The sequence below is a fragment of the Alternaria infectoria genome (genome assembly GCF_024043175.1).
Source record: "Alternaria infectoria strain BMP 0036 chromosome Unknown scaffold_1, whole genome shotgun sequence".
Taxonomy (NCBI): domain Eukaryota; kingdom Fungi; phylum Ascomycota; class Dothideomycetes; order Pleosporales; family Pleosporaceae; genus Alternaria; species Alternaria infectoria.
Genome location: NW_026250690.1, coordinates 886,314 through 907,710, shown reverse-complemented (window position 1 = coordinate 907,710; position 21,397 = coordinate 886,314). Strand labels below are relative to the sequence as shown.

The following is a 21,397-nucleotide window of genomic DNA, read 5'->3' as shown; positions in this document are numbered from 1 at the left end:
TGATCCTTTCCTAAGAATGATCTTAGATCCTGTCAAGATCTTGGAGAGCCTGCCCAGAAGTAAGAATTGAAAGCAATGCGTTGAACCATCTTCCAGAGATTTCGCAAACGCCGAGTCATTATACGTCGTAATCCATAACAGTTATCATACAGCCTCGCAGTGGCGTCGTCGCGTCGAGTAAGAATGTTTATACGGTGAAGTCCAAAAGGTCGTACGATGAGGAGTCCAATGAAGTGAAGTCGCCCATTGCCTTCATCTCAAGGTCGAACTGAGAGTATGAGGTGTCAGGCATGGTGTCGAACAACTCATCGAGGGCGTCTTTGGGCTCGATTGGCGATGTCGGTGGTGTTGTAAATTGATGAGACTGGACAGACGACCGTGATGGTGACGACGAAGCCTTTAGCGGGCTGGACTGGACTGGCGCGCTCGAACCGTTTGCGGACCCAGCGGAAGCGGGCCGCATGTCGGCGGGTGACATAGGAGGCGTATGCGAGTGTTGAGAGAGCTGTTGGAGGATGTTCATTGACGCAGCGTCGCTTGAGTAGTTGGCAGACGCAAAGCTCGATTGTGCGTCGTCTGCGAATGGGCTTGATGAGGCCTCAAAGCTATTGCATGTATCAGTATTGTATTGGACAAAGTGTGGTTGAAGAACTAACCTGAAGGGATCCGCTGAAGCGTTCATGGAGTCGTAGCTTTGCGAGTCGGACAGAAGCTGGGGCATGTCCTGCGATTGAGCAGGTTCGTAGCCCTCGAGTGGTGATGGCGATCGAGCTTCTGAGTAAGGCGAGCCAGCTGAAGATGGTGCTGCCGATGCTAGTGCCCGCGACCTGCTGGCCTTCTCGACACGCTGCTCCATGTCTGGACGATTCTTCTTCGGTCGGCCACGCTTGGCTTGTCGGCGGACTGCGTCAGGGAACCCACCGACACACATACCACGCTGACGGTGGCGCGTGAGGGCATCTTGTCGTGCGAACCCGGCGCCACATGGGCACTTGTAGGGCTTGTTGCCTGAGTGGATCTTTGCGTGGCGCTTCAGGTCATGCTGGCGAACAAAGCACTTGCCACATCCATTGCACTTGTATTGACGATCGCCAAGATGGGTTTGAACGTGCGATCGGATGTTTTCTCGTCGTCCGAAGACCTTGCCGCAACCATGGTAGAGGCAGGTCCACTTGCCAGTTGTGGCATCTTGCTCGCTGATGTAACGCGCAACTTCTTCAGGTGCGATGCCAGTGAACTCGAAGCTCGCGTCAACCTCAAGGTCGTTGAAGATCTGAGGCTGGGAGAATGAGTCCATGGGGAGTCCGTTGATCGACATTGAAGTTTGCGGTGTGGGCAACAGAGCTGGTGTGTGCGAAAACATCATCTCTTGGTGCTCTTCGATGTTCTCTAGGAAAGAGTGCATGTCTTTCTGCTGTTGCGGCGAAGAAACTGGCGATGGCGACAAAGCATCGGATGTGTAGTAAGAGGACGACTCGTAACCCATGTCGGCATCTGGGTTGTCAAAGTCGAAAGTCATGGCTCTGGAGGTTGGCTCGAGGTTGATGTCACCCATAGCAGTGAAGCTTGGGTGCTGGGTTGCGCCAAACGACTCATGGCTTGGTAGCTGCGCTGGCTTTTGCGGTGTCGCAGTGGGGGTTGGGAGGATGTTAATGAAGACTTGTCCACTTGAGCCATACACTGATTGTATGTGCTCGTGGAGTTCTTTCAGTTGCTGTGCAGTGGGGGGTTTAGAGGGGGATGAGGGAGGCTGCTGGGGAGACTGCGCACGGAGTGTCCGTCGTGGAGTCCGCGGTGTGATGGGAGAGATCTGTACTGGGGACGCCAAAAAGGAATCCTGGGGGCCCGGCTGGGGCTGTCTTAGCGGCTGCGCTACTTGCATAGATTGCTGTGGTATTTGTCCTAGATTGTTAGTATTACTTACCGTACTGTCCTCCTGCTGGAAGGTGGGTGTGTCGAAGGGTCCTGGTCGTTGGGTGTAGTCCTGGTGTTGGGCTTGTCGGGCGGCATGGATGGGGTCTAGGTTGAGACCGCGTAGATCCAAGCTCATGCCGCTTCGGTTGCGTCGTTGTAGTTTAGCAGGTGGTGCTCGTACTGTGGGTGCGTCAAAAACAGCTGGTGTCGAAAGTTGTCGGCGGTGCTGAATCCGTTGGCGCTGGATGCCGGCTGGCATATTTGTGGACAGCATTTCGTATGCAGGTGGAGTCCGGAGTCGGTTCTGAAGGAGGGGGATAGTCCTGTGGTGTCCGAAACTGGTATATTGTTAGCAACTGATATCATGTGATGGCCCGACCACGATGAGACGGAAGCCTCGAGCTGAGAGATAACGACTTACCTCACGCAGTGCAAGCGGCGCTCCGCCGGGCGGTTAGTATCCTTATGGAATCCTCAGTACAGATGCAGTCTCCCAGTAGCCTGCGTCAAGTAAGTCTGGCCGAAGCCTGTGTGTGTGTATAGTGTGTTGGTAGAGATGTGATCAGTAGCAGTCGCTAAAGCAGCAATCGATAGTTGAAACGAACAAAGAGATGTGGATGCGAGAGATGAGTAGCAAAGTGGAGGATAAATGCGGAGGAGGATATGACGATGTATAATGCCTTACCGGGTCGGGTAAACATTGAGCTCTATCTGGCGTTGCCGCCGCAACGACATGGTTCCAAGGTTACCCGGAGCCGCCCATGCACCAGAAGCGAGGCTAGGCTGAGACGGCGATAGCGCATCTGCAAAACGCACGGGGCGCCTAGTAGCCCGCGGGCCCGCCCACATTGATTTTGGTACTTTTCGAATTCCTCTGGTGCCTTCTCCCCGCAACCTTTGCATCTACGTGAGGAAAGCATCTCGAAGAGAGGCTCAGCGTTCAAGATGCAGATCTTCGTCAAGACCCGTACGTTACCACCCGCACACACGCTGCGCCGCCATTATCGCCATGATCGCATGCGCAGCGCCACCTAGAGCTCAGCGGCTAACAATCTCCCAGTCACGGGCAAGACCATCACTCTCGAGGTCGAGAGCTCTGATACCATTGACAATGTCAAGTCCAAGATTCAGGGTATGTAGCGACACACCGCTCTACCGGTTTCGCGTCTAACACCGCCCAGACAAGGAGGGCATTCCCCCGGACCAGCAGCGTCTGATCTTCGCCGGAAAGCAGCTCGAGGATGGCCGCACTCTTTCGGACTACAACATCCAGAAGGAGTCCACCCTCCACTTGGTCCTCCGCCTCCGTGGTGGAGCCAAGAAGCGCAAGAAGAAGGTGTACACTACCCCCAAGAAGATCAAGCACAAGCGCAAGAAGACCAAGCTAGCGGTCCTCAAGTACTACAAGGTCGACGGTGACGGCAAGATCGAGCGCCTCCGCCGCGAGTGCCCCCAGGCCGAGTGCGGTGCCGGTGTCTTCATGGCCGCCATGCACAACCGCCAGTACTGCGGAAAGTGCCACCTCACCTACGTCTTCGACGAGGCCAAATAAGCGCGTCGCCACCGGGGAACGCGATACGATCGACAACGAGTTACGGCATCATGGCATATATCGGAGGAGCTGGATAGGTTCCACCATAATGTCGGACATCTAGAATCAATCAAATTCGTCATGGACATCATATGTTGTTACAATCGCCAATGCGTGAACCTGCCGCCCAGCGCATACGCTGCGAGCCTCGTACTGCAATTTGTGAGACTGTGCATCATTACAGCTTTTATTACTGACTGGGCACAAAGCATGCACATTTGAATCGTGGTATCATCAAGTCGTTATGGCTGCGGACCACTACTTAGCGACTACAAACTAACTGAGGTGCACATCACTACGACCGCTCCCAACATGCCAATCATTAGTATCGAGAATTGCTCCCCCGACATCCGCACAGCTGCTCCCAGTTGAGCGTTACCGCCTGGACCTGCGATCTCGCCTTGCCCACTCGTACCACCCTGGCCGTTACCATTGTTGTTCCCACTTCCCCTCCCACTTGATCCGTCGTCCGCCCCATTTCCTCCAACTTGACCACCGTCACTCCTTCCGCTTGTCTCAATCTCAATGTCCTGCATAGGCGTACCCGGTGGGTTGTTAACGCTGTTGACCTGGGTTTGGAAGTCGACCAATGGGTTTTCGATCATGGCGCAGGGCATTCGTCCACCATTTGCACTGAGCGGACCGGGAGCGGGTTTCGTAGTAAGCTGCGAGGCACCAGGGAAACGCTGAATGCTATTCGTAACGCTGATGGGAAGGTTGAAGATGGTGTATCGGTCCACGCCATTCAGTCGATAGTTCTGGTGTATGCTGATGTTGTAGTCCCCCCTCGCAGTAGAACCCTCATCCTCGTTGTTGTCTCCGACCAAACACTCAGGCCATTCGAAGTTGATGTGCTTGACTGTTTGTCCACTTTCTTGATCTAGTATGTCTGCGAGTGGTGGTGTGGACGTCGTTATGTTCGATATAGTGAAGTTCTTCTGCGTAACCGTAGATGTAAGGAAGAGCGTAAAGTTAAAGACCTGGGTGAGCGGGTCGGCGATATTGCGTGGCGGCACTTGGAGTTTGCCATCGCCTGAGACATCGAGCGCGATATGAAGGAAGTCGCCGCCCATGGGCGTAAATGGCTGGGGCTTGTGTTCTTGTCAGCAGGAGAATCGCGCGTCTTGACACTACCACCTACTGCAAGAATGATTCCTAAGCCAGGTGTAAATATTCTTCCATTCACGATAGTGAACGCGCTGTTGTCGGGTCCATCGTTTTGTCCATTACGATTATTATCGCCGTTCTGTCGTCTCTCGAATCCCCCATGATTCGGCGACCACGATCCCAGCATCTGCGCACCGACGACATTGTGCATTAGACATAGTGAAAAGAGTGAAAGGAACGAGAAAAAAGAAGTGGAAATCATTGCTCAACAACGATGCATGCTGACCAGCAGTAACGACAGAAGGAAAGAAGCGCGAAGGACAGCCTGAAGCAGGATATGTCGTTAGCAGGGAATCAAGGAAGCGCAATTACAGCGAGGCTTCGTAACCCGCGATAGCCGGTGGAGGTGTCGAGTGCCCAGTGGCCTTTGCATGATGCTTGGTAGAGGGCGAGAACTGGCTTTCATGCAATATTGGACGAAATATGCCTTATGAGGCATGCGAATTTCATTTCGAGACGCGTGGTGTCTGAGGAGTGATAGTTCGGCTGTGGTTCAGCCGGTGGGGGCTGCTGTTCGCTAGGCCGTTTCTTCTGTGTCTCGGGCACCTTCGCTCGAACACGACGCATCGGCGGGACTCACCACTTCTGCGACTTATGATACCTAGCTTCTCTCCGATGATGAAGTGTAGAAACACGGCCTTACCTCGTCTTAAATAGCTCTCTGTCCAATCCAGCACTGCGCTCACCCGAAGTGCTTGTCGGGCCTCACAGATAGCCGAGCCTGATGCGGAACAGCAATGACGAGCTCAGATTTGCCGCCACCTTAGACAAGAAAAAACCTGAACAGGTCTAGAGCCTACATCGACGTTAGGTTATCTACTTTGCATGTTCTCATGTTGATGTAGATTGCAGACCTGTTTAGCTTTTTTGTAGGTGGACATGGTGCGCAGAAACCGCGATATCGAGTCCATGACGCCCGCAGATGATCGACCCGTATCATGGCCTCATCTCAAGTACTTGCGACAGTGCTAATAAAAAAAACTAACATAACACTGTCGGCATTGCCACCTCTTCACAGTATCTTCGCGACACGAAGCCACAGCACATCGTTGTGTTAACACCTATCACGTCTCAAGATGACACTGTAGGCAATGTCAGCGCACTGTCAAAAGCTGCGTTGCTGTTTGCAAACATGTCTAGACCCAGGCCAGACTACAAAGGTCTTACTTCGCTCTCGACGGACAGCAGCTGCCATCCACTTCAGACCTTACTGGCCCTCCTGGTGAGTGCTTTAGAGGTTTCTTCGCTAAACCATGTGCAAATCATGCAGAATTCCTGGGAATGCTCCTCAAGAAGTCCGATTTGATAAGTCTACTTCGGTCTCAGTATTAAAGGACGACGCGGCAAAAGAACAAGCTATCAACACTCCTCCAACGACTTTCCAGTCATGGTTATTTGGTGTACTCAGCGGAGGTCAAGATTCCTGGATCATGAACTACATGAACTCGGAGTTCTATGATATTGCCCGAAATGCCATCAAAGAGCGCACTGGAGGTCGAGATGTCCAGATCCTGATCATGACATGTGCGGCTCTCAATGCTGCTCGTGTACAGCTTCCAGTCATACTGAGCGCGCTTTTGAACCAGGTAAAGCCACAAGTCACTAGTTCTATTACCATCAGTGGTTATGACAGCGTACTTTGTGGTGGGTTGCTGACTCTAGCGCGCGAAAAGGCTGAAGAAAGCCGGAAGCTTCGACGTTTTCGCGGAGAGCATCAACTCCGTGCGGTTACAGGCGAGCTTTCGCTTATTGCTGGAGAGACAGCAGGCTCCTTCTGGCACAAAGGCAGGCAGTATATGCTCGAGATTCAGCGCTCTGGCACTGCGGAAAAATCAGAGCTTGAACGGTTGCGCACCAATGACTTTTTCACAAGCCTTCCCGATCCTTCGGGATCCATCACCGTTCGATGCTGGGGACACAGTCGACAGCCTATCACAGAGCTGTTTGAGGATGTTCAAAAGCAGGTTTTGGAAAGCACACAATTGACCGTAGTCGAGATGGGAGCGCATGGAGACAAGAAGTCCAAGCGCAACAAGCGTCCTCTGTCCTCTATCGATCTTGACCCAAAGATGATGCAGGATATTACCCAGGACATCGAGATGTTCTTCCATAAAGATTCCCAAGCTTGGTATGAGAATAGTGGTCGACCCTACCGACATGGTTACCTTTTCGCAGGCCCACCAGGTACTGGCAAATCGTCGCTGTTGGCTGGGATTGCCTCGCACATGAATGTGCCCCTGTATATCATCAACTTACAAGGTATGGATGACTATGACTTAAGGGAAGCTTTTAGTCGAGTTCCTTTCCGGAGCTGCATCGGCCTTGAGGATATCGATTGTGTCGGTGTCGATGTCGGTAACCGAGGCGCACACAATTCAGATACGCAACTCGGCCCTAAGTCTCAGTCGTCAGGCTCTGGGGACACTGAAGAGAAGCCCGAAATGAATGCGCTGGAGACCATGCTGGCACAATTCATGGAAAAGCAGAGTGTCGCAAACTACAGGGTGCTCGACCAAGTCAAAGCTATAAAGGCGGCTACTCTAGAAGTCCTAGGTGAGCCTGAAGATTTCGCTAATGCGACCGATCCAAAGAAGACAACGAAGCCCTCTGAAACCACAGATTCTACACCCAAATCAGTAACTCTTTCGGGCTTGCTTAATGTCATTGATGGTGTCAATGCCACGGAAGGGAGAATAATTATCATGACGACAAACCATCCGGAGAAGCTTGATCCAGCACTATATCGCGCTGGTCGTGTAGAGCGCAAGTTCGACATCTCCTACGCAAGCAAAGCCAGCTCAATCATGACCTTCAAGCGCCTCTTTGATAATGATGTCTGCAAACGGTACACCTCAGAGGCTATCCATCGTTTCGCTTTAGCCTTCCAGGCCCAGTTCCCGAGCAAATCGCGCATCACTACTGCGGAACTTGCCAAGTACTGCGGTCAGTATCGTGGAAGACCGGATACTGCTGTCCGCGAATTCGCTGACTGGTTACAGCGCGGGGCGGAGAAGTTCTCATGTCCTGTTGATTACGCTAATCTGATTGATGAGGAGGGTATCTACAACGTACCAGAGTCCTTTGATGATGAGCTCCTACATGTTAGCGCGGATGATCTGGTTGATCCTATCACAGCCGTAGCATCCGGCATTGAGGTAGCTGCGAAGATACAAGGAGATCACCGAAAGTCGGGATTCTGGAACCCTTTCAAAGCCATCAATACTTGGCTCTTGGACTCTGGAGACCACACTGACCTTGAGTCTGTTGAGGCTTCACTATTGGGCGTCGACACCTATACCAAGCATACTATTGAGCTTTCAACTGACCCATTGCATAACCGATCACTCCTAGAGCTACGGCACACCGACACTGAAACATGTCATATCGGAGAGCCCTTCCCGGAGCCCCTCGCGTTCGGTATAACATTCGACCCTCTAGATCTATCGCTTGACGGTCGGAACGCACAAATCTCCGAAAACCGCATCGGCCCTGGTCTTTCGACGCCACAGCTGGGATACTCGTCAGCACTTTACCCCTCACCAATATACGACTCCTCTCCAGGGTACGAAGACAGCGAGTGTAGTGATGATACTGAGCCTCTGCTTAAGAGCTATGTCTCGACTGTTGAAGCTTCCTCAGTTTCGTCAAACGAGTCGGCCTGGGATGAAGCGCATCATAATCAGGCTAGTCCCATCCGCTCGGTGGCCTCAGTTAAGTTCTCGGAGCCAGGGAAATTGGCGCTAGCATCGCCTCGCCCCATCGTTACAGACTCGGTTGCGTCTGAACACGAGCGCCATGATTCTGCTGTCGAAGACTCTGATACTGACGAGTTCGACACTGCAGAAGAGTAGCCTAGCCTACATAGTGAGCGACTGAAGAATCTGACAGGAAACACAGTTCCTGGTAAAGGGGGTGTATCTAGTCCCTTAAGCCGGATAATTGCACTGTGAGCTCAGGTCAGGCAACTGGATAGTATGTGTGGAAAGATTCAACATTAGTGAAATTTAGCAATATTAAATGTAAATACATGGCATTCTCATACATTCGTGTCATTGAAGGAAACAAAGAAAAAGTCTATTGGTATCAAAGAACTTCGTAGCAACCGCATGCGCAAGAGGACACGCAGTCTCGGGTTATTGCCAAGGCTGGCTATCGTATCGTCCGTTATATTGAATGTGATCTGACGACGCCGACGACGTACTCCCTTGAGTATTGTGAGCCGCCGAGTGTGCCAGTATTTCCTCCTTGCTCCCCGCGAAGCTGATCTTATCGTCACTGTCCTTGCGACTATGGCTCTGGACCGTGAACTCTGTTGTTTTGATAACGGTCGAGGGGAGCTGGTCGTTGTTTGCTTTTCCGCTGGTAACGTGTACCTCCCATTGTTCTTGGTGCTCCGTGTTTGTGGCTAAAGCGGAGCGTTGGTGTCCCGTTCCTCGAACCGTTCCTAGCGCTACGGCCGCTGACCGGTTTCCGCCGTTGCTGTACGAGCTGGCACATCCACTCCGAGCGTTCCTAGTCAGGGCGACGAGGCGGTTAAGGATGCTGAATTCGAGCTTGAGCTTGATGCTGTATACGAGCGGCTTCCACGATGTCTGGATCTCGAACATGTCTGCAAATTCGAGGCCCAGGATACTGAAGTCCAGGAGGATGACGAGCAAGTTGACAAAGATGAGGTGTTGGAGTAGGCTTTTCGTGCCAAAGTTTCCGATCGTACGTTCCATACGGAGGAGCTTCGTCGTTTCGTATACGTAGAGACCGGAGATGATGAGTTCCTGGGCGATGAAGACGCTGAGTTGGATCTTTTCGTAGATCTGGTAGGGCTGTACGAAGGGTGTGGGGTTATCGGAATTGTTTCCGTAGACCAGGACGATAATGGGTATGTGGAGCCATATGGCGTTGGTAATGATCATAACCAGAACGGCTTTCAATTTCTTCCTGTTGTGCATCACGATGTGTAGTCGCGAGTAAAGCACGACAGACTGTCCGGTGATCATCGCGCACCATCCTACCAGGATGAATGTGGCGTAAATGTTCTTTTGCGGAATATTTGCGAGGTGCATGAGCGTGTAGCCGATGGCGTTGAAGACGATGCCCCATGTCGATATGGTGAAGCTCCAGAAGTAGAGCCCGCTCCGTCTCTTGAACAAGGTGAAGATGTAGACATTAAGTTCGAGGAAGTTGTAAAGTGCTATGCTAAGGAAGACTGCCGCAATGGTCTTGGAGACCACGATGTCGACTGCCATCGCGAGGCAAGAGAATGTTTGAGGGAAAAGCAGTCAACGAAGCGAAAGGTGGAGTTTGAAAGCGGATCTGGGGATCGCCTCCACAAGACTTGTTCAGCGTCCAGCTAGGTTCGGTGTAGCCGGGGTATCGCCATGAATGGGTAATCTGAACCTTTCCATGCTACCTATCTCGATTTCAGCCGTACTGAGCCGCAACCGCAGGGGCTTTACGACATACCGATCCTGGTCCACGCGGAAACCAGCCAGCAAATCCCTCACACTGACAGTCTGTTTCGTCCGGGGAGGGCGGAAGACATCTCATGAGACCCTCCTTTGCTTGGCGACACATCATGTTCGCTTGCGTGAAAGCCCCCATTGGTGGGAGTCGAATGCGATGCAAGCCACACTAGCTTGAATCGCAATCAGATATCGGTCCGTTCCTGCTAATCCTCAGCGCGATGTCAGGTTGCGATTCGCTCCTGTAGCCTTGTCAGCTTCCCGTAGCTAGCATGTCCCTGTCCAATTCTATTTTCCTTGAAAGACCCCTTGGCTTTACGATCAAGCATCGTATGATGACCTGGGCCGTATTATCTGTAAGATATTGCCATGGGTGTTACAACGGCCAGCAGCCGATGAACCTCTGACCCCTTCACATCTCGCGTTCGGGTACTATACGTGAGGCCTGGATGATCTCGGTACCATCGTCGGTGTCTCTTGTTGTCCATGCACGGTCGATGGAAGGTTCTCCGGATCGACCAAAAAGGAAACACAGGGCTAGAAGCTTCATGCGCTTCTTCGACCCCTACTAACGGACGATACCAATACTTGGTTCCCGGTGTCATATAGAAAGCGCGTCGGTTTGATACCTCCTGCTTGGGCCTCTTCGCTTGCAGCGTACGTGATTTAAAGTTTGAAGTACCTGCAGTATGGGGGAAGTGCGGTTCAGAGCTTCTAGTTTCTGTGACCATGTGCCAAGCAGACGGCGTGCTGTTCAGTCGCTGAGCCACGCGGCACGAACAAAATGCGGTCTTTGCATCATTTGATCAGTGAAAGATCTGCGCACTTAGAAATCGTGTGAATTGTATTCCAGCAGCGTTGCATCATGAGACCCAACTGGCTCAGGTGCCCAAGAGGAGGCAGTGCTGTATCGCTTCGTGTTTTGTCTGGTGTCGAAGTGGCGTTTAGCAATGTGCAGGAGCCGGAGGCTACCTTTCCCTGGGGTCCGGGGTTGCGCCGACTGAAAGTGGCGGCCCTTTTCTCGGGACTCGTGGACTTAGCTTCCCCTTATGTTAGGCCTGAAGGTCACGTGCGGGCTCGCGAACCTGCGCATTGGACTCCAACACCCGAGGGCCAATAGATAATTAGTGGATGTTTAGTGAACGCCACCATGCAACAGCGGCCTGCAGGCGAACTCTGGCCTCGGGAAGGCGAACCTGATGAAGAATACACCGAACGCAGGTACTAGCACGTTGCATCTTTCAATCCTCTTGGGCAGCATTGTCACTTGGGCAGTGTTCAATCTCTGGCATTATGCAGCTCTGATATTTCAAATTACATTATTTGTCTATTTGTGCGGTACAACACATTATGGTATACGTTCAGTAATTTAGACAGCGACATTGACGGATTCGTCGATCACTGAATGGGTGCTCCAGAGGCGCCCAAGGTCGCGTAGAATAGCTTGGTCTGACCGGTAATGATCATCCGTCCTTCTCCCGCAAACTTGAAGTTGGCTGCTGTCGTACCCGTGTAGATCTTTCCAATGAGCTTGCCCGAAGGGTTGTAGACCCATACACCATCTCCGGCACCAGTGTAAACACGGCCCATAGAGTCGGTGTGTACACCTGTCGTGGAACGTTAGCGATTGCATTTTCAAGGTTGCATGTCCACGTGCGAAACTTACCATCAGGGATACCAACGGGAAGGTAGGCGAAGGTCTTGCGGTTGCTAAAAGTACCATCCGCACAGACGTCGAACGAGTAGACCGACGCGGGGGCAGTGAAGTTGTAACCGTAGAAACCCATTGCAATACCAGTGTCGGCGACGTACGCCTTCCTGCCATCGGGCGACATGGTGATTCCGTTGGGGTGGCCGAAATCATCAGCAACAACGGTTAGCGCACCCGTGTCAAAGTTGTATCGGTACACCTGCTCCCTAATAGCGGGTACGGGACGGAAATCCTGGAGGTATCCGTAGAGTGTGTCGGTGAAGTAAAGATCGCCATTTGTTGGGTTGACGACCAAATCGTTCAGCGAGTTGAACTGACGACCGAAGTAGTTGTTCACAAGAGCTAGGATGGTTAGTGTCACTATTTGTTTCTGGGTGAGATTGGGATACTCACTGGTGGTGTTGTACGGTGGCAGAGGGTTCATCATGTACAATGCCGATGGCACGTTGTCACCTTGGCCTTCACCGGCGAAGATGATGTTGCCCTTGTAGTTGGTACCGCCGTTAGGGTTGATAACCTGGGGGTTTGCGGTGTCGACGACAGTGACAGGTGCTGCCTCTAGGGATCCATTCCTAACTTTCTCGGCATCCGAAAGACTGATCTTTTGAATGATGGAAGACTTGTTCAGTCCGGTACCCGCAGCCTTCGCACCAGCGTTCTGGACGAAGAACACCTCCTCTGTCGGAGGGTACCACGTAACAGCCTCGTGGAAGAGCGGGTCCGACTCTGAGGTTGCGATGGTGGTCAACGAAGGGTTCTCGCCGATGACGTCGTAGAATTCCTCGTCATAAATGTGGAAAGGCTTCTCCAGAAGAGAATCGGCAGTCACACTGGGCCAAACGAAGAGCTATGTCTTTGTTAGATCCTTTCGAGCTTCACGAGGATGTAAAGATGAAAAACGTACCGATGTCGCATTGGCTCCAGAAGGTGGCGGGACTGTCTCCAAGACATTGAAGCTCTTCTGGTCAACGACCTGTGCAGACTCAGGTACAGTCCGCGCGAAAGCACAGCCAACTGCTGCGCTAGCAGCCAGGAAGACGGATGTAGATGGCATCTTGAGGTGAGATTGACCGACTGTACATCTCCAAATCGCGGAGACTGCCCCATTATATGAAGCAGCTGTCCGGATAAACCCTTGACCGTTCTCGTCCCGGCAAAGAGAATATTAGATTATCTCGGCAGAACCCATAAAGCGGCATTTTCGTCATCATGCGGCTCGCTGGTAAACCATTTGCGGCATGGCATGGTGGAAGAGGGCCGATGGCGTTCAATTAGCCCAGGGTTAGAGAGGCCGGCGATGAGGCTAAGCGCAATGACCCCGTGGGGTTGGATGGTGTCGGCATATCGCGACCCCGCCCTTGGAGTCGCGCAACGGATTTCAATTGCGTCAGAGGAAGCACGATCATGACTATTGACGAAGAACCTTTCGCTCATTGGATCATTCTTCAATACCGAAAGTTTGTTGCGCGCAACTTGTAGGCTAAATTATCGCACGGTACTTCGAATGCGCTTGTCGTATGTTCCTTGCTTCCCGATGCACACCAAGCCGCTGTGCCTTCTTGGCACAACAGTTTGACCGGTCGGGGTTACTCGACCCGCTACCCGTTACCGACGTGCTTTGGACAATGCACCAGAAGCCTAGATTCACCTTTTCGTATCCAAGGCCACGGGCGGAGATACATTGCCGCATGGGGTTGCCGCAGAATTGGAGACTCCTGGTCAATATGCCCATGTCCCTATATCTCCCAAAAAGCTTAGCCTTTTCTTATCGATACATCCCAGGTAAAATAGCTACGGATACTATGTGATCGGCCGTTCACGTGCAGATTTGACCGTAGGATTCAGCACTGTCGACATGCAAGTGCCTCCACGCCTTCTAGATCCTGAAATTCCAAGCTTCGGGCAGTCATTGTTAGCTCACAAACATTGGTCGAAGAGCTAGCTCATCGCTCTTGTCACTTAGCCCAGGAGGTAAGCACGCTTTCCGTGTCACTTGAATCAAGAAAGCCCCTCGCGGCTTTTGCCCGTCCGAGACTACGACGCCCTACTTAGGTACTTTGCTTCTGATTATACAGGGAAGAAGTAGTTCTACCGATGCGAATGAGAGGGAACAGCGTGATTGAACTCCAGCGTAAATCAACTTCAGATTGACTTCCAAAGACCACAGAGGAGAGCCGAGAAAGTGCTTGGAAAGCAAGTCTATCAAGAAGGAGCTTACACCTCTCCCCCAATAGTCAGCTTATCTTCGGCGCCGGACACCAGAATATCTCGTCAAGCCAACCCAAGTGTTTAGTTCATACTAAAGTCGTAAGCATACGCGCATAGCCCGTTTGCTATGGCACGCGAGCCCTATATTACCGGCACTTCTAAGAATGCCAATAGAGCTTCCTAACAAGCTATCCCTTCATACGCCATGCACAAGGCATGACATGACCGCACTTACAGAGAGAGATGAATGGTTAGTTAGTCTGCCATTACGGTGGCCTTGTATTCTCCGTGGAAGTAAGGATCATCCTTGTCGTATGTTCGGTATTTGAACAATTGTCTTGATGCATACACAGCACAAATACCAAGTGTAAGCCAAGGACGGAAGCCCAGTCTTGCGAAAGGGACTAAAACACGTGGCCTCCTCTCGCACCCTCCATCTTCCTTCATGGGCTGGATTAGACGCAATGGCAGTGCAGTTTCAGCATATCACATCACATCACAAGCCGCAAGAAAGGACCAATGATTTGGGTCATGATATCGTGAGTGATATTGCTCTTTCAACATTACCCTTCCATGTCCGCCGTTCCACCCACCGCCGTAACCCAACCGGCCCCAAGAGACCCAGCCTCCGCAACTCCACTCAGAACCCCCCTACATTGATACAGTAAAGCCGTACCAGTCATTCAATACGAAAAGGAGAAGAAGACAAGGAAGAAGAACGCCAATCCCCATTCGCGCTATTTTCCAGCTGCGAAGGTATCCTCGTGGGGGGATGCATATGCAACGCACAAACTCCAAGATAATGGCCAAACCCAAAACCTGCCCGAAAAAGTGACAACCTTGTTACCCCAAGATATCGTGGCCGTAACGTTCAGAAGCTCGTAATAGAAACAGTGGTGAGAAAACAAAGGAAAAGTATAAAACAGAAAACAGGCGACTCGTCGCAGAGTGAGTCGTGAAGCATCGGGAGTGCTTTTCCCTTTTTTCGATCTCAAAACGCCAGATCGTCAGAATAGTGTACAAGGGTGATGTTGATGATGATGATGATGATGTCGAGGTACCACAGTATCGCAGGACATTCGGAAAATGGCTGCAGATGCACGTCGTAACCAAGACAGTATTTGTGTGGACTAAACGGAGCGGAGTAGTAACAAGAGAACAATAGTGAATGATGAGCAGCCTCGCGCAAGCGCTTAGCTCATATCCATCATGTCCTCGAAGAGACCGTCCTGGTGGTCATTGGCGTAAGTGGCAAGGACTTCATCGCTGGGTCCGAAATTGCCTTCGTAGATGGTGGCACCAGCGCGGCGTCTTGACTCAACCCATCGGCAACCGTAGCATTGAAGGACTTGCTCGGCAGTTGGTCGCATGTCGGGGTCTCGGTTCAGCATGGCGTAGACGACGTGGTCCATCGAGTTAGGGTCGTTGCGCTGCACCATGAATGAAGGTGCGCGGGCCAGCTCCTCCTCAGGGTTAGAGGCTGGCTTGACTGTAATGGACGCCATTGAGTCCTCTGCGGCGTCCGACATGAGGAAGCCATCCATGGAAGGCCTCGCTGGCTCAGAGACCGGGTCGCCATGGGAGTCCCGACTGAGTGTGCTACTGTCGGCGCTCCAAGTCAGACTGGGAAGCACGTTTTCAAACTCGCCCGATCGTAGCTTTTGCCAGTAGTCGCCATTCTCGGGAATAACGCAGTTGCCAGCAATCTCAGCCAGCATCATGCCAAGGGCAAAAACGTCGGCAGGCTTATCGAATCGACCAGAGAGTTGCTCGGGTGCAAGGTAGTGGCGGTCGCCTTCGCCGTCAATGCCAGCTGGAGCTGGCCACTGACTCGCTAAACCGAAGTCTGCAATCTTCAGTCCGCCCTCAAAGTCGATGAGGATGTTAGCGGGCTTAAGGTCGAGATGAATGTAGCCAGCATCGTGAATGGACTTGAGACCCTGCAAATGGATTAGCGGTGTTGTGAACAAAGACTATAATTAGACATACCATCAGAAGTTCGAGCAGGATCTTCCAGATGCGGAAGTCATCGAGACGGCTATTAAAGCCAACGGTGTCGAGGTATTTCCTCAAGTTACCGCCCTCGCAATACTCGGTCTGGATGTATAGGTGTTGGTCAAATTCCCAGTGGGTCTTGATGTCCAACACATGCTCGTGGCCCTGGAGAGCGTAGAGGATGTCGACCTCACGCATCTTCTTCTGACGATCTCCTGCGCCAATGTAGGCCTTCTTCGACTTCTTCACAACCCATACTTGGCTGCCGGCGGGCGACCTCAGCGGCGAGACTTTGACCGGTTGACTCACACGGTACACTGTAGAGAATTCGCCCTCTCCGCCATCGAGGGGCTTGATCTCGTGGAATCGTTCACTCAAGGACTCATCCACATCGTTCTTTGTTAGGCCGATCGGGATGGCTCCTTGGACACTTCCAAAGAAGCCGGAGTCACGTGGCGTTGTCGGTGTGGCGGGCGCAAAGGAGCCAAAGCTGCTGTTGAAAGGGAACGATCCCCGTCGGTTACCGGAGATTGACAGCTTGCTCGCATCGAGAGGGGCAAAAGACTCGTGCGCGGGAGTTTGCGGTGACGGTGCGCCAAAGAGGCTTCCAGCTGCTGTAGAATGTTTAGTATTGCTCTCGCTATCCGACGACTGGAGAGATGTGCCCGCAACCTGCCGCGAAAGAGACAGAGGGCGAGCCAACGTATTGGCTTGCCGCAGCAGTCGACTCCTATTCGCGTTGAGGGCATATGCGGAGGGGGACTTATTAACCGTTGACTCAGACTCAGCGTCCTCTGACGAGCTGTCTTCATCCGGAAAAGCCACTGAATCTATACGAGATGTGTACTTACTCGTTGGCCGACCATCATTATCGGGTACTGCAAAGGTGTCTTGACCAATGGAAGGGCGCGAGCGGAACGTCTTACGGCGCAGGCTGCTCTCCTTTGAACGACGGCTGGACCCATTGCTGGGCTTGGTCGGTGTGGGTGGCATGTCATCTGCGCTGGATTGACTGTCACCCATCCGGTTCGCTGTCGGTGATTGTGTGTCCGGCGCGACATCCTCGTCGTTGTCACCGTCGATACTCACGAAGCTGCCTCGGCGTTGCATGGTACCGCTCATACCACCGAAGATGCTTGGTCGACTGCCGAAAGCCTCTGTTGAAAACTTGGATACGTTTGCACTGAACGGTGTGCTAGGCGTGCCGAACTGATGTTGTGGGCGAGCTTCATTGCCAAAGAGGCTGCCACTCCTCTTGACCAAGGGTGTGTCAAGGTTGACAGTGCGGTCTGCTGCAGCAGGGGGGAAAGACTGGCGCTTGGACGGCGTGTCAGGCATGACATAGATGCCTCCTGCTGCTGGCTCATCCGCATTGCGGTTCTTCTTGGACAGAAGGCCGGTCGAGAAGGCGACAGGTGCCGGTGGCGCAATCTTGAAGGGTGTGTCGAACGAGTCTTGCGTCGACTGCTCGCCATCTGGGGCATGTGGGCGCCCGATACCGATGGGAAGTGAGCGAGAGAAGTGTGGGTTGTTGGGCATCGGAGGCGGGGGGAATGCAGGGCCGCCCCACTGAACGGCTGGAGCGCGGGGAGGAGCCATTGGTGTGCCGCTCAGACTGGATGAAGCAGAAGATGGTGTATGCGCGTGTGAGAGCGGGTGCGGCTGTGCTGCACCGGCTCCGCGAGGGAATGGCGTTGGCAAGCCCATGCGCCCGGCGTCAAAGGTAGACTTGCGGAAAGGCGTCTGGACAGGCGGTGTTTGGGTGGTTGAGTTGACGGTGCTGTCGAGGGACATGCGGTTGCGCGTCTTGGAGGCAGCCGGTCCAGGCATTGCGAACTCGCCATCGTTGCTCGGCTTGCGCGGGGTGTTGGATCGCTGTGATAGGGTCGATCTGCGCAGTGACGTTGTGCGGCGGACTGGTGATGTAGCACCCGAAATAGGTGAGCTGTTGAAGGAGAAGCCGTTCGTCATGTCATGGTACAAGCGCGAGCTCTCATCGGCAGAGATGCGCGGTGCGGGGGACGGGTCGAATATGCTCTCGAAGTCGTTTCCGAGGCTCGACACGCCGTGCAGGCTCCGGCGCTTTGCCATGGGACTGGATCCGGGCGAACCGCTGAGGTTCATCAGTCCGTCGTTGCGCTTGAGCGGGCTTGACTTTGCTGGTGGCGCAGGCGACAGCTCGGGGCGGCGCGCAAACTCGAATTTGATGGGCTTGTCGTCGACTTCTAGTCGCTTGTCCATATCCATGGTGTCCGGGGACTCTGCGCTGGGGCGTCGCGCGGGGGCGTTTTCTTGGCCAGGCGAGTGTCGCGTAATGAAGGGCGTCGCGTTGCCCACGTCGGAGGTCTCGGCCAAGGCGCGTCGCCGGGGACTCTTGGAGTTGCTGTTGCGCGTGCGCGGCGATGACCGGAAAGGGCCTGAGCGTCGCAAGGAGAACTTCTTCTTGGCCGGTGCAGCTTGCGCTAGTGGTGACTCAGGGAAGTTGGCGATGGGGCTGGTGACCTTGTTCGCCTTGGGAGAGAATGCGCGCGCAATGGCGAGGGGCGAGATGGGAGAGCGGGGTGTGTCGGAGTTGCGGAGTTGGAAGCGCGACTGTTTGGAGGGTGAGCGCGACAGAGAGCGGCGGAGCTCCTGGAGGTGGGAGAAGTGGGTGCTGTCGAGTCGGTAGCTGTGGGGTCCGGTTGGTGAGGGAAAGTGCATGGTGCCACATTCGCGACTGGGCGAATATCCGTAGTCCATGGCGCGCGTAGTGAGAGCGGCTCAATGCAGAGTTTTGCTCGTGACCGGGGCGTCTGGAGTGAGTTGGGATGTTTTGGGATGAGACGGGCAGATGGCGGGCGGCGATGTCTCCGTGACGTGTTGACGTGTTTTAGGCAGGCGCAGAGGGCATGGAGATGAGTGCAGTCTTCAGTCGATAGCGATGGCGCGGTAGTCCTGCTGGCGCGTGGTGGATGCGGGCCGCGGTATGAATGCGTGGAATGTCGTCGACAGGCGCGCGATGGCGTAGTGCTCGATGCTGGCCGGGTTCCGTGATTCCACCTTCAACAAGCAACGGCCGAAGTCCGGTGGTGCTCCATACAAGGCCTGGTGATGGAGGGTCCTGGTGGAGAAAGGATGGCTGGAGGTGGAGAGAGCGTGTTGATGTTGACGGCGTGTCGGAGGGTGATTTGCTGTGTCGTGTACTGGGGAAGCGAGGGCGCAGGCGTCGCGTGTTTACCTCCGCACGTTAGGCAAGTATAGTCGCAACACACGGCAGGCGCGTCACAACGCGATGATGCAATGGCGAGGGGAGAGTGCAAGCGATCGAGCGATGGAGAGACCCTTCTTGCGCTCGATAGCGATCGGCTGGGAATGCAGTGGTATATGAGAAGAGACGCGTTCTCTCATGTGCAGGGTGTCTTTTCGCCGGGCGTGTGGCAGGAAAGTTGGGGCGTCGGGGCCCGTGCGTCCCAACCCGCCTCTTACTTCGTGACGCCCTGCAGCGAAGCCCGTTAGCCCTGCCTGCCAATCGAATCCACGTCTGCAGCACAAAGTGAAGCAGTCATAGAGGCGACCCGAGTAGGCTCTGCAAATTTAGACACGCGAAGCTCCACCGCTGCCAGCTCGCTGCACGTCTGTTGCACTGCGAGGCGCTGCTGCGGAGCTCTTGCCACGTTCAGGTGTGCGTGTTTACATGCCGTGTTTGTTGATCAACAAGCAGAATCAAAACAACACCACATCCTCGCCACCACCGCATCTTCCCCAACCACAGTATCGGCACCAGGGCGCTCGAACCACGCGTCGACCTATCCCCCCTTCTATGCCCAAATTAGCAAATCTTATCGTCTTCATGCCATCGGGTGGCCGAGTCGCGCGGAATAGGGGCTCCAGCTTTGCGCCCGCCTGCCACCAGTTCGGCGGCCCGCGTCACAATCTTAGCCCTCCCCATTATGATTGCCTCTGCAGCTCGCCTGCAGCCTCCCTATCGATTGCACGCATCTTCGCCTATTCAGCTATCGATAGGCTTTGCGAGTCGTGGGAAACATCTGCTTGTCCATATTGCTTTGCCTGCAGTTTCAGCTGACTGCCTGAGCAAAGTTTATGGGTGTCGTCATCAGGACCCTTCCAGCTGATTCTGAGTATTGCCCAAGACGCGTCTTCGCGTTGTTTGCGTCAACAGCGCCGTACAACCGGACTCCCCTCCCTGGCTCGACTTTGTCCGATCGCACAGCTTGCTGCGATCGAGGGTTTTGCTCATGATGTTTGGCCTGCACCTAGCCATCCGTCCATCCCCATGGCGTCGGGATCGAGGAATTTGGTTACACATGACGTAGTCTTGTGATCTCCCCCCAGCTTTCGATGTGAGAGCCATCCCGTGAACGCTGAGCGGATGAGCTATCGATATGATACGCGCTAAAACCTCACAAGGGCTGTTGGTAAGTGGTTTTAGGAGGCGGACCGTGTGCCGCTCGATAGTCTCTTCGAGGGAAGCGTGCTCACGAGGCCTTCTTCGAGGCCACGCTTCGTGATGGTTGCAACTACTTCACCACTAATCTCCGGGAAGGTGCGGTAACGGATCGTACCTACTTCATCGATCAGACGTAAAAGCACGTGGACATCGTCTGTCATGCGGCAAGATCATCGCGTCATGGTGAAAAACAACTTCCTAATACCGCGAATTCGCAAATCTGCATCAGGCGGCCGCATCTGCGACCTCATTGTTATTCCACTAGAAAGATCCCCGCTAGCCTACCGTTCAACATACAGTACTGCAGGAACGCGCTCTGGATGCCATGTTTTCCTGTTTCATCATCGCCGTACCTGCCTTAGCCTCTGGCACGCTTCCCCCTTCTGCGCTCAGATAGTCATCTACGCAGTCATCTATCATTACTACTTGCCGACCTCGGGAACATCACATGCCCTCAATCTAGTAGGAGGTTCACAGAGTGGTCTGTGGAAAGGACATGAACACGCTCGAACATGATATTTGATGCAGCCTGCAGCCTGCATCCCGACCAGTTCCGCAGGACGCGATACTGCATCGACAGAGTTTGGAGTTTGGCTCGGTAGTCAAAGGAGAAACGCGCTATGGGCATACAGCGACGTGTCTTGCAGCCAGCCTTAGCCGTACCTGCAGCGAGCATCAGCCTTATGATACCCCAAGTTTGATGTTTCAACGCGTGTTTCAGATTCGCTACTTCGTGGCTCTGATTATTGTCAAGGCCATGTGGCTTGTCGCCCTGTTCAGTCACTACGGTAACATCTGCTGGACTGTCGCCCTGTCTATGATTCCCATGGTAACTATTTCTAGTCGTCTCACTAAACTTGATGAAAGTGCGGGGAGATGAGTTGGCTTTTCAACAGGAGGTTCTC

The 21,397-nt window shown here is 53.4% G+C and overlaps 6 protein-coding genes across 6 annotated transcripts; 1 reads left to right on the top strand and 5 right to left on the bottom strand.

Annotated features, from left to right (window-relative positions):
- Nucleotides 1-187: 187 nt before the first annotated feature.
- Nucleotides 188-2,188, bottom strand: J4E92_000340 (uncharacterized protein; the record flags this gene model as incomplete). The annotated part of the gene is made up of 2 exons (XM_051491758.1): nucleotides 188-605; nucleotides 657-2,188. 2 exons carry the CDS (start codon nucleotides 2,186-2,188, stop codon nucleotides 188-190), a joined length of 1,950 nt encoding a protein of 649 aa, XP_051357270.1.
- Nucleotides 2,189-3,774: 1,586 nt separating this feature from the next.
- Nucleotides 3,775-4,578, bottom strand: J4E92_000339 (uncharacterized protein; the record flags this gene model as incomplete). The annotated part of the gene is made up of 1 exon (XM_051491757.1): nucleotides 3,775-4,578. One exon carries the CDS (start codon nucleotides 4,576-4,578, stop codon nucleotides 3,775-3,777), a length of 804 nt encoding a protein of 267 aa, XP_051357269.1.
- Nucleotides 4,579-5,925: 1,347 nt separating this feature from the next.
- Nucleotides 5,926-8,523, top strand: J4E92_000338 (uncharacterized protein; the record flags this gene model as incomplete). Its single annotated transcript, XM_051491756.1, has 1 exon — nucleotides 5,926-8,523. The coding sequence occupies one exon, from the start codon at nucleotides 5,926-5,928 to the stop codon at nucleotides 8,521-8,523; it is 2,598 nt and encodes an 865-aa protein (XP_051357268.1).
- A 282-nt stretch (nucleotides 8,524-8,805) lies between these two features.
- Nucleotides 8,806-9,915, bottom strand: J4E92_000337 (uncharacterized protein; the record flags this gene model as incomplete). Its single annotated transcript, XM_051491755.1, has 1 exon — nucleotides 8,806-9,915. One exon carries the CDS (start codon nucleotides 9,913-9,915, stop codon nucleotides 8,806-8,808), a length of 1,110 nt encoding a protein of 369 aa, XP_051357267.1.
- Nucleotides 9,916-11,529: 1,614 nt separating this feature from the next.
- Nucleotides 11,530-12,896, bottom strand: J4E92_000336 (uncharacterized protein; the record flags this gene model as incomplete). Its single annotated transcript, XM_051491754.1, has 4 exons — nucleotides 11,530-11,738; nucleotides 11,798-12,184; nucleotides 12,236-12,689; nucleotides 12,747-12,896. The coding sequence occupies 4 exons, from the start codon at nucleotides 12,894-12,896 to the stop codon at nucleotides 11,530-11,532; spliced, it is 1,200 nt and encodes a 399-aa protein (XP_051357266.1).
- Nucleotides 12,897-15,243: 2,347 nt separating this feature from the next.
- Nucleotides 15,244-18,745, bottom strand: J4E92_000335 (uncharacterized protein; the record flags this gene model as incomplete). Its single annotated transcript, XM_051491753.1, has 2 exons — nucleotides 15,244-15,990; nucleotides 16,040-18,745. The coding sequence occupies 2 exons, from the start codon at nucleotides 18,743-18,745 to the stop codon at nucleotides 15,244-15,246; spliced, it is 3,453 nt and encodes a 1,150-aa protein (XP_051357265.1).
- Between the last annotated feature and the right edge of the window lie 2,652 nt (nucleotides 18,746-21,397).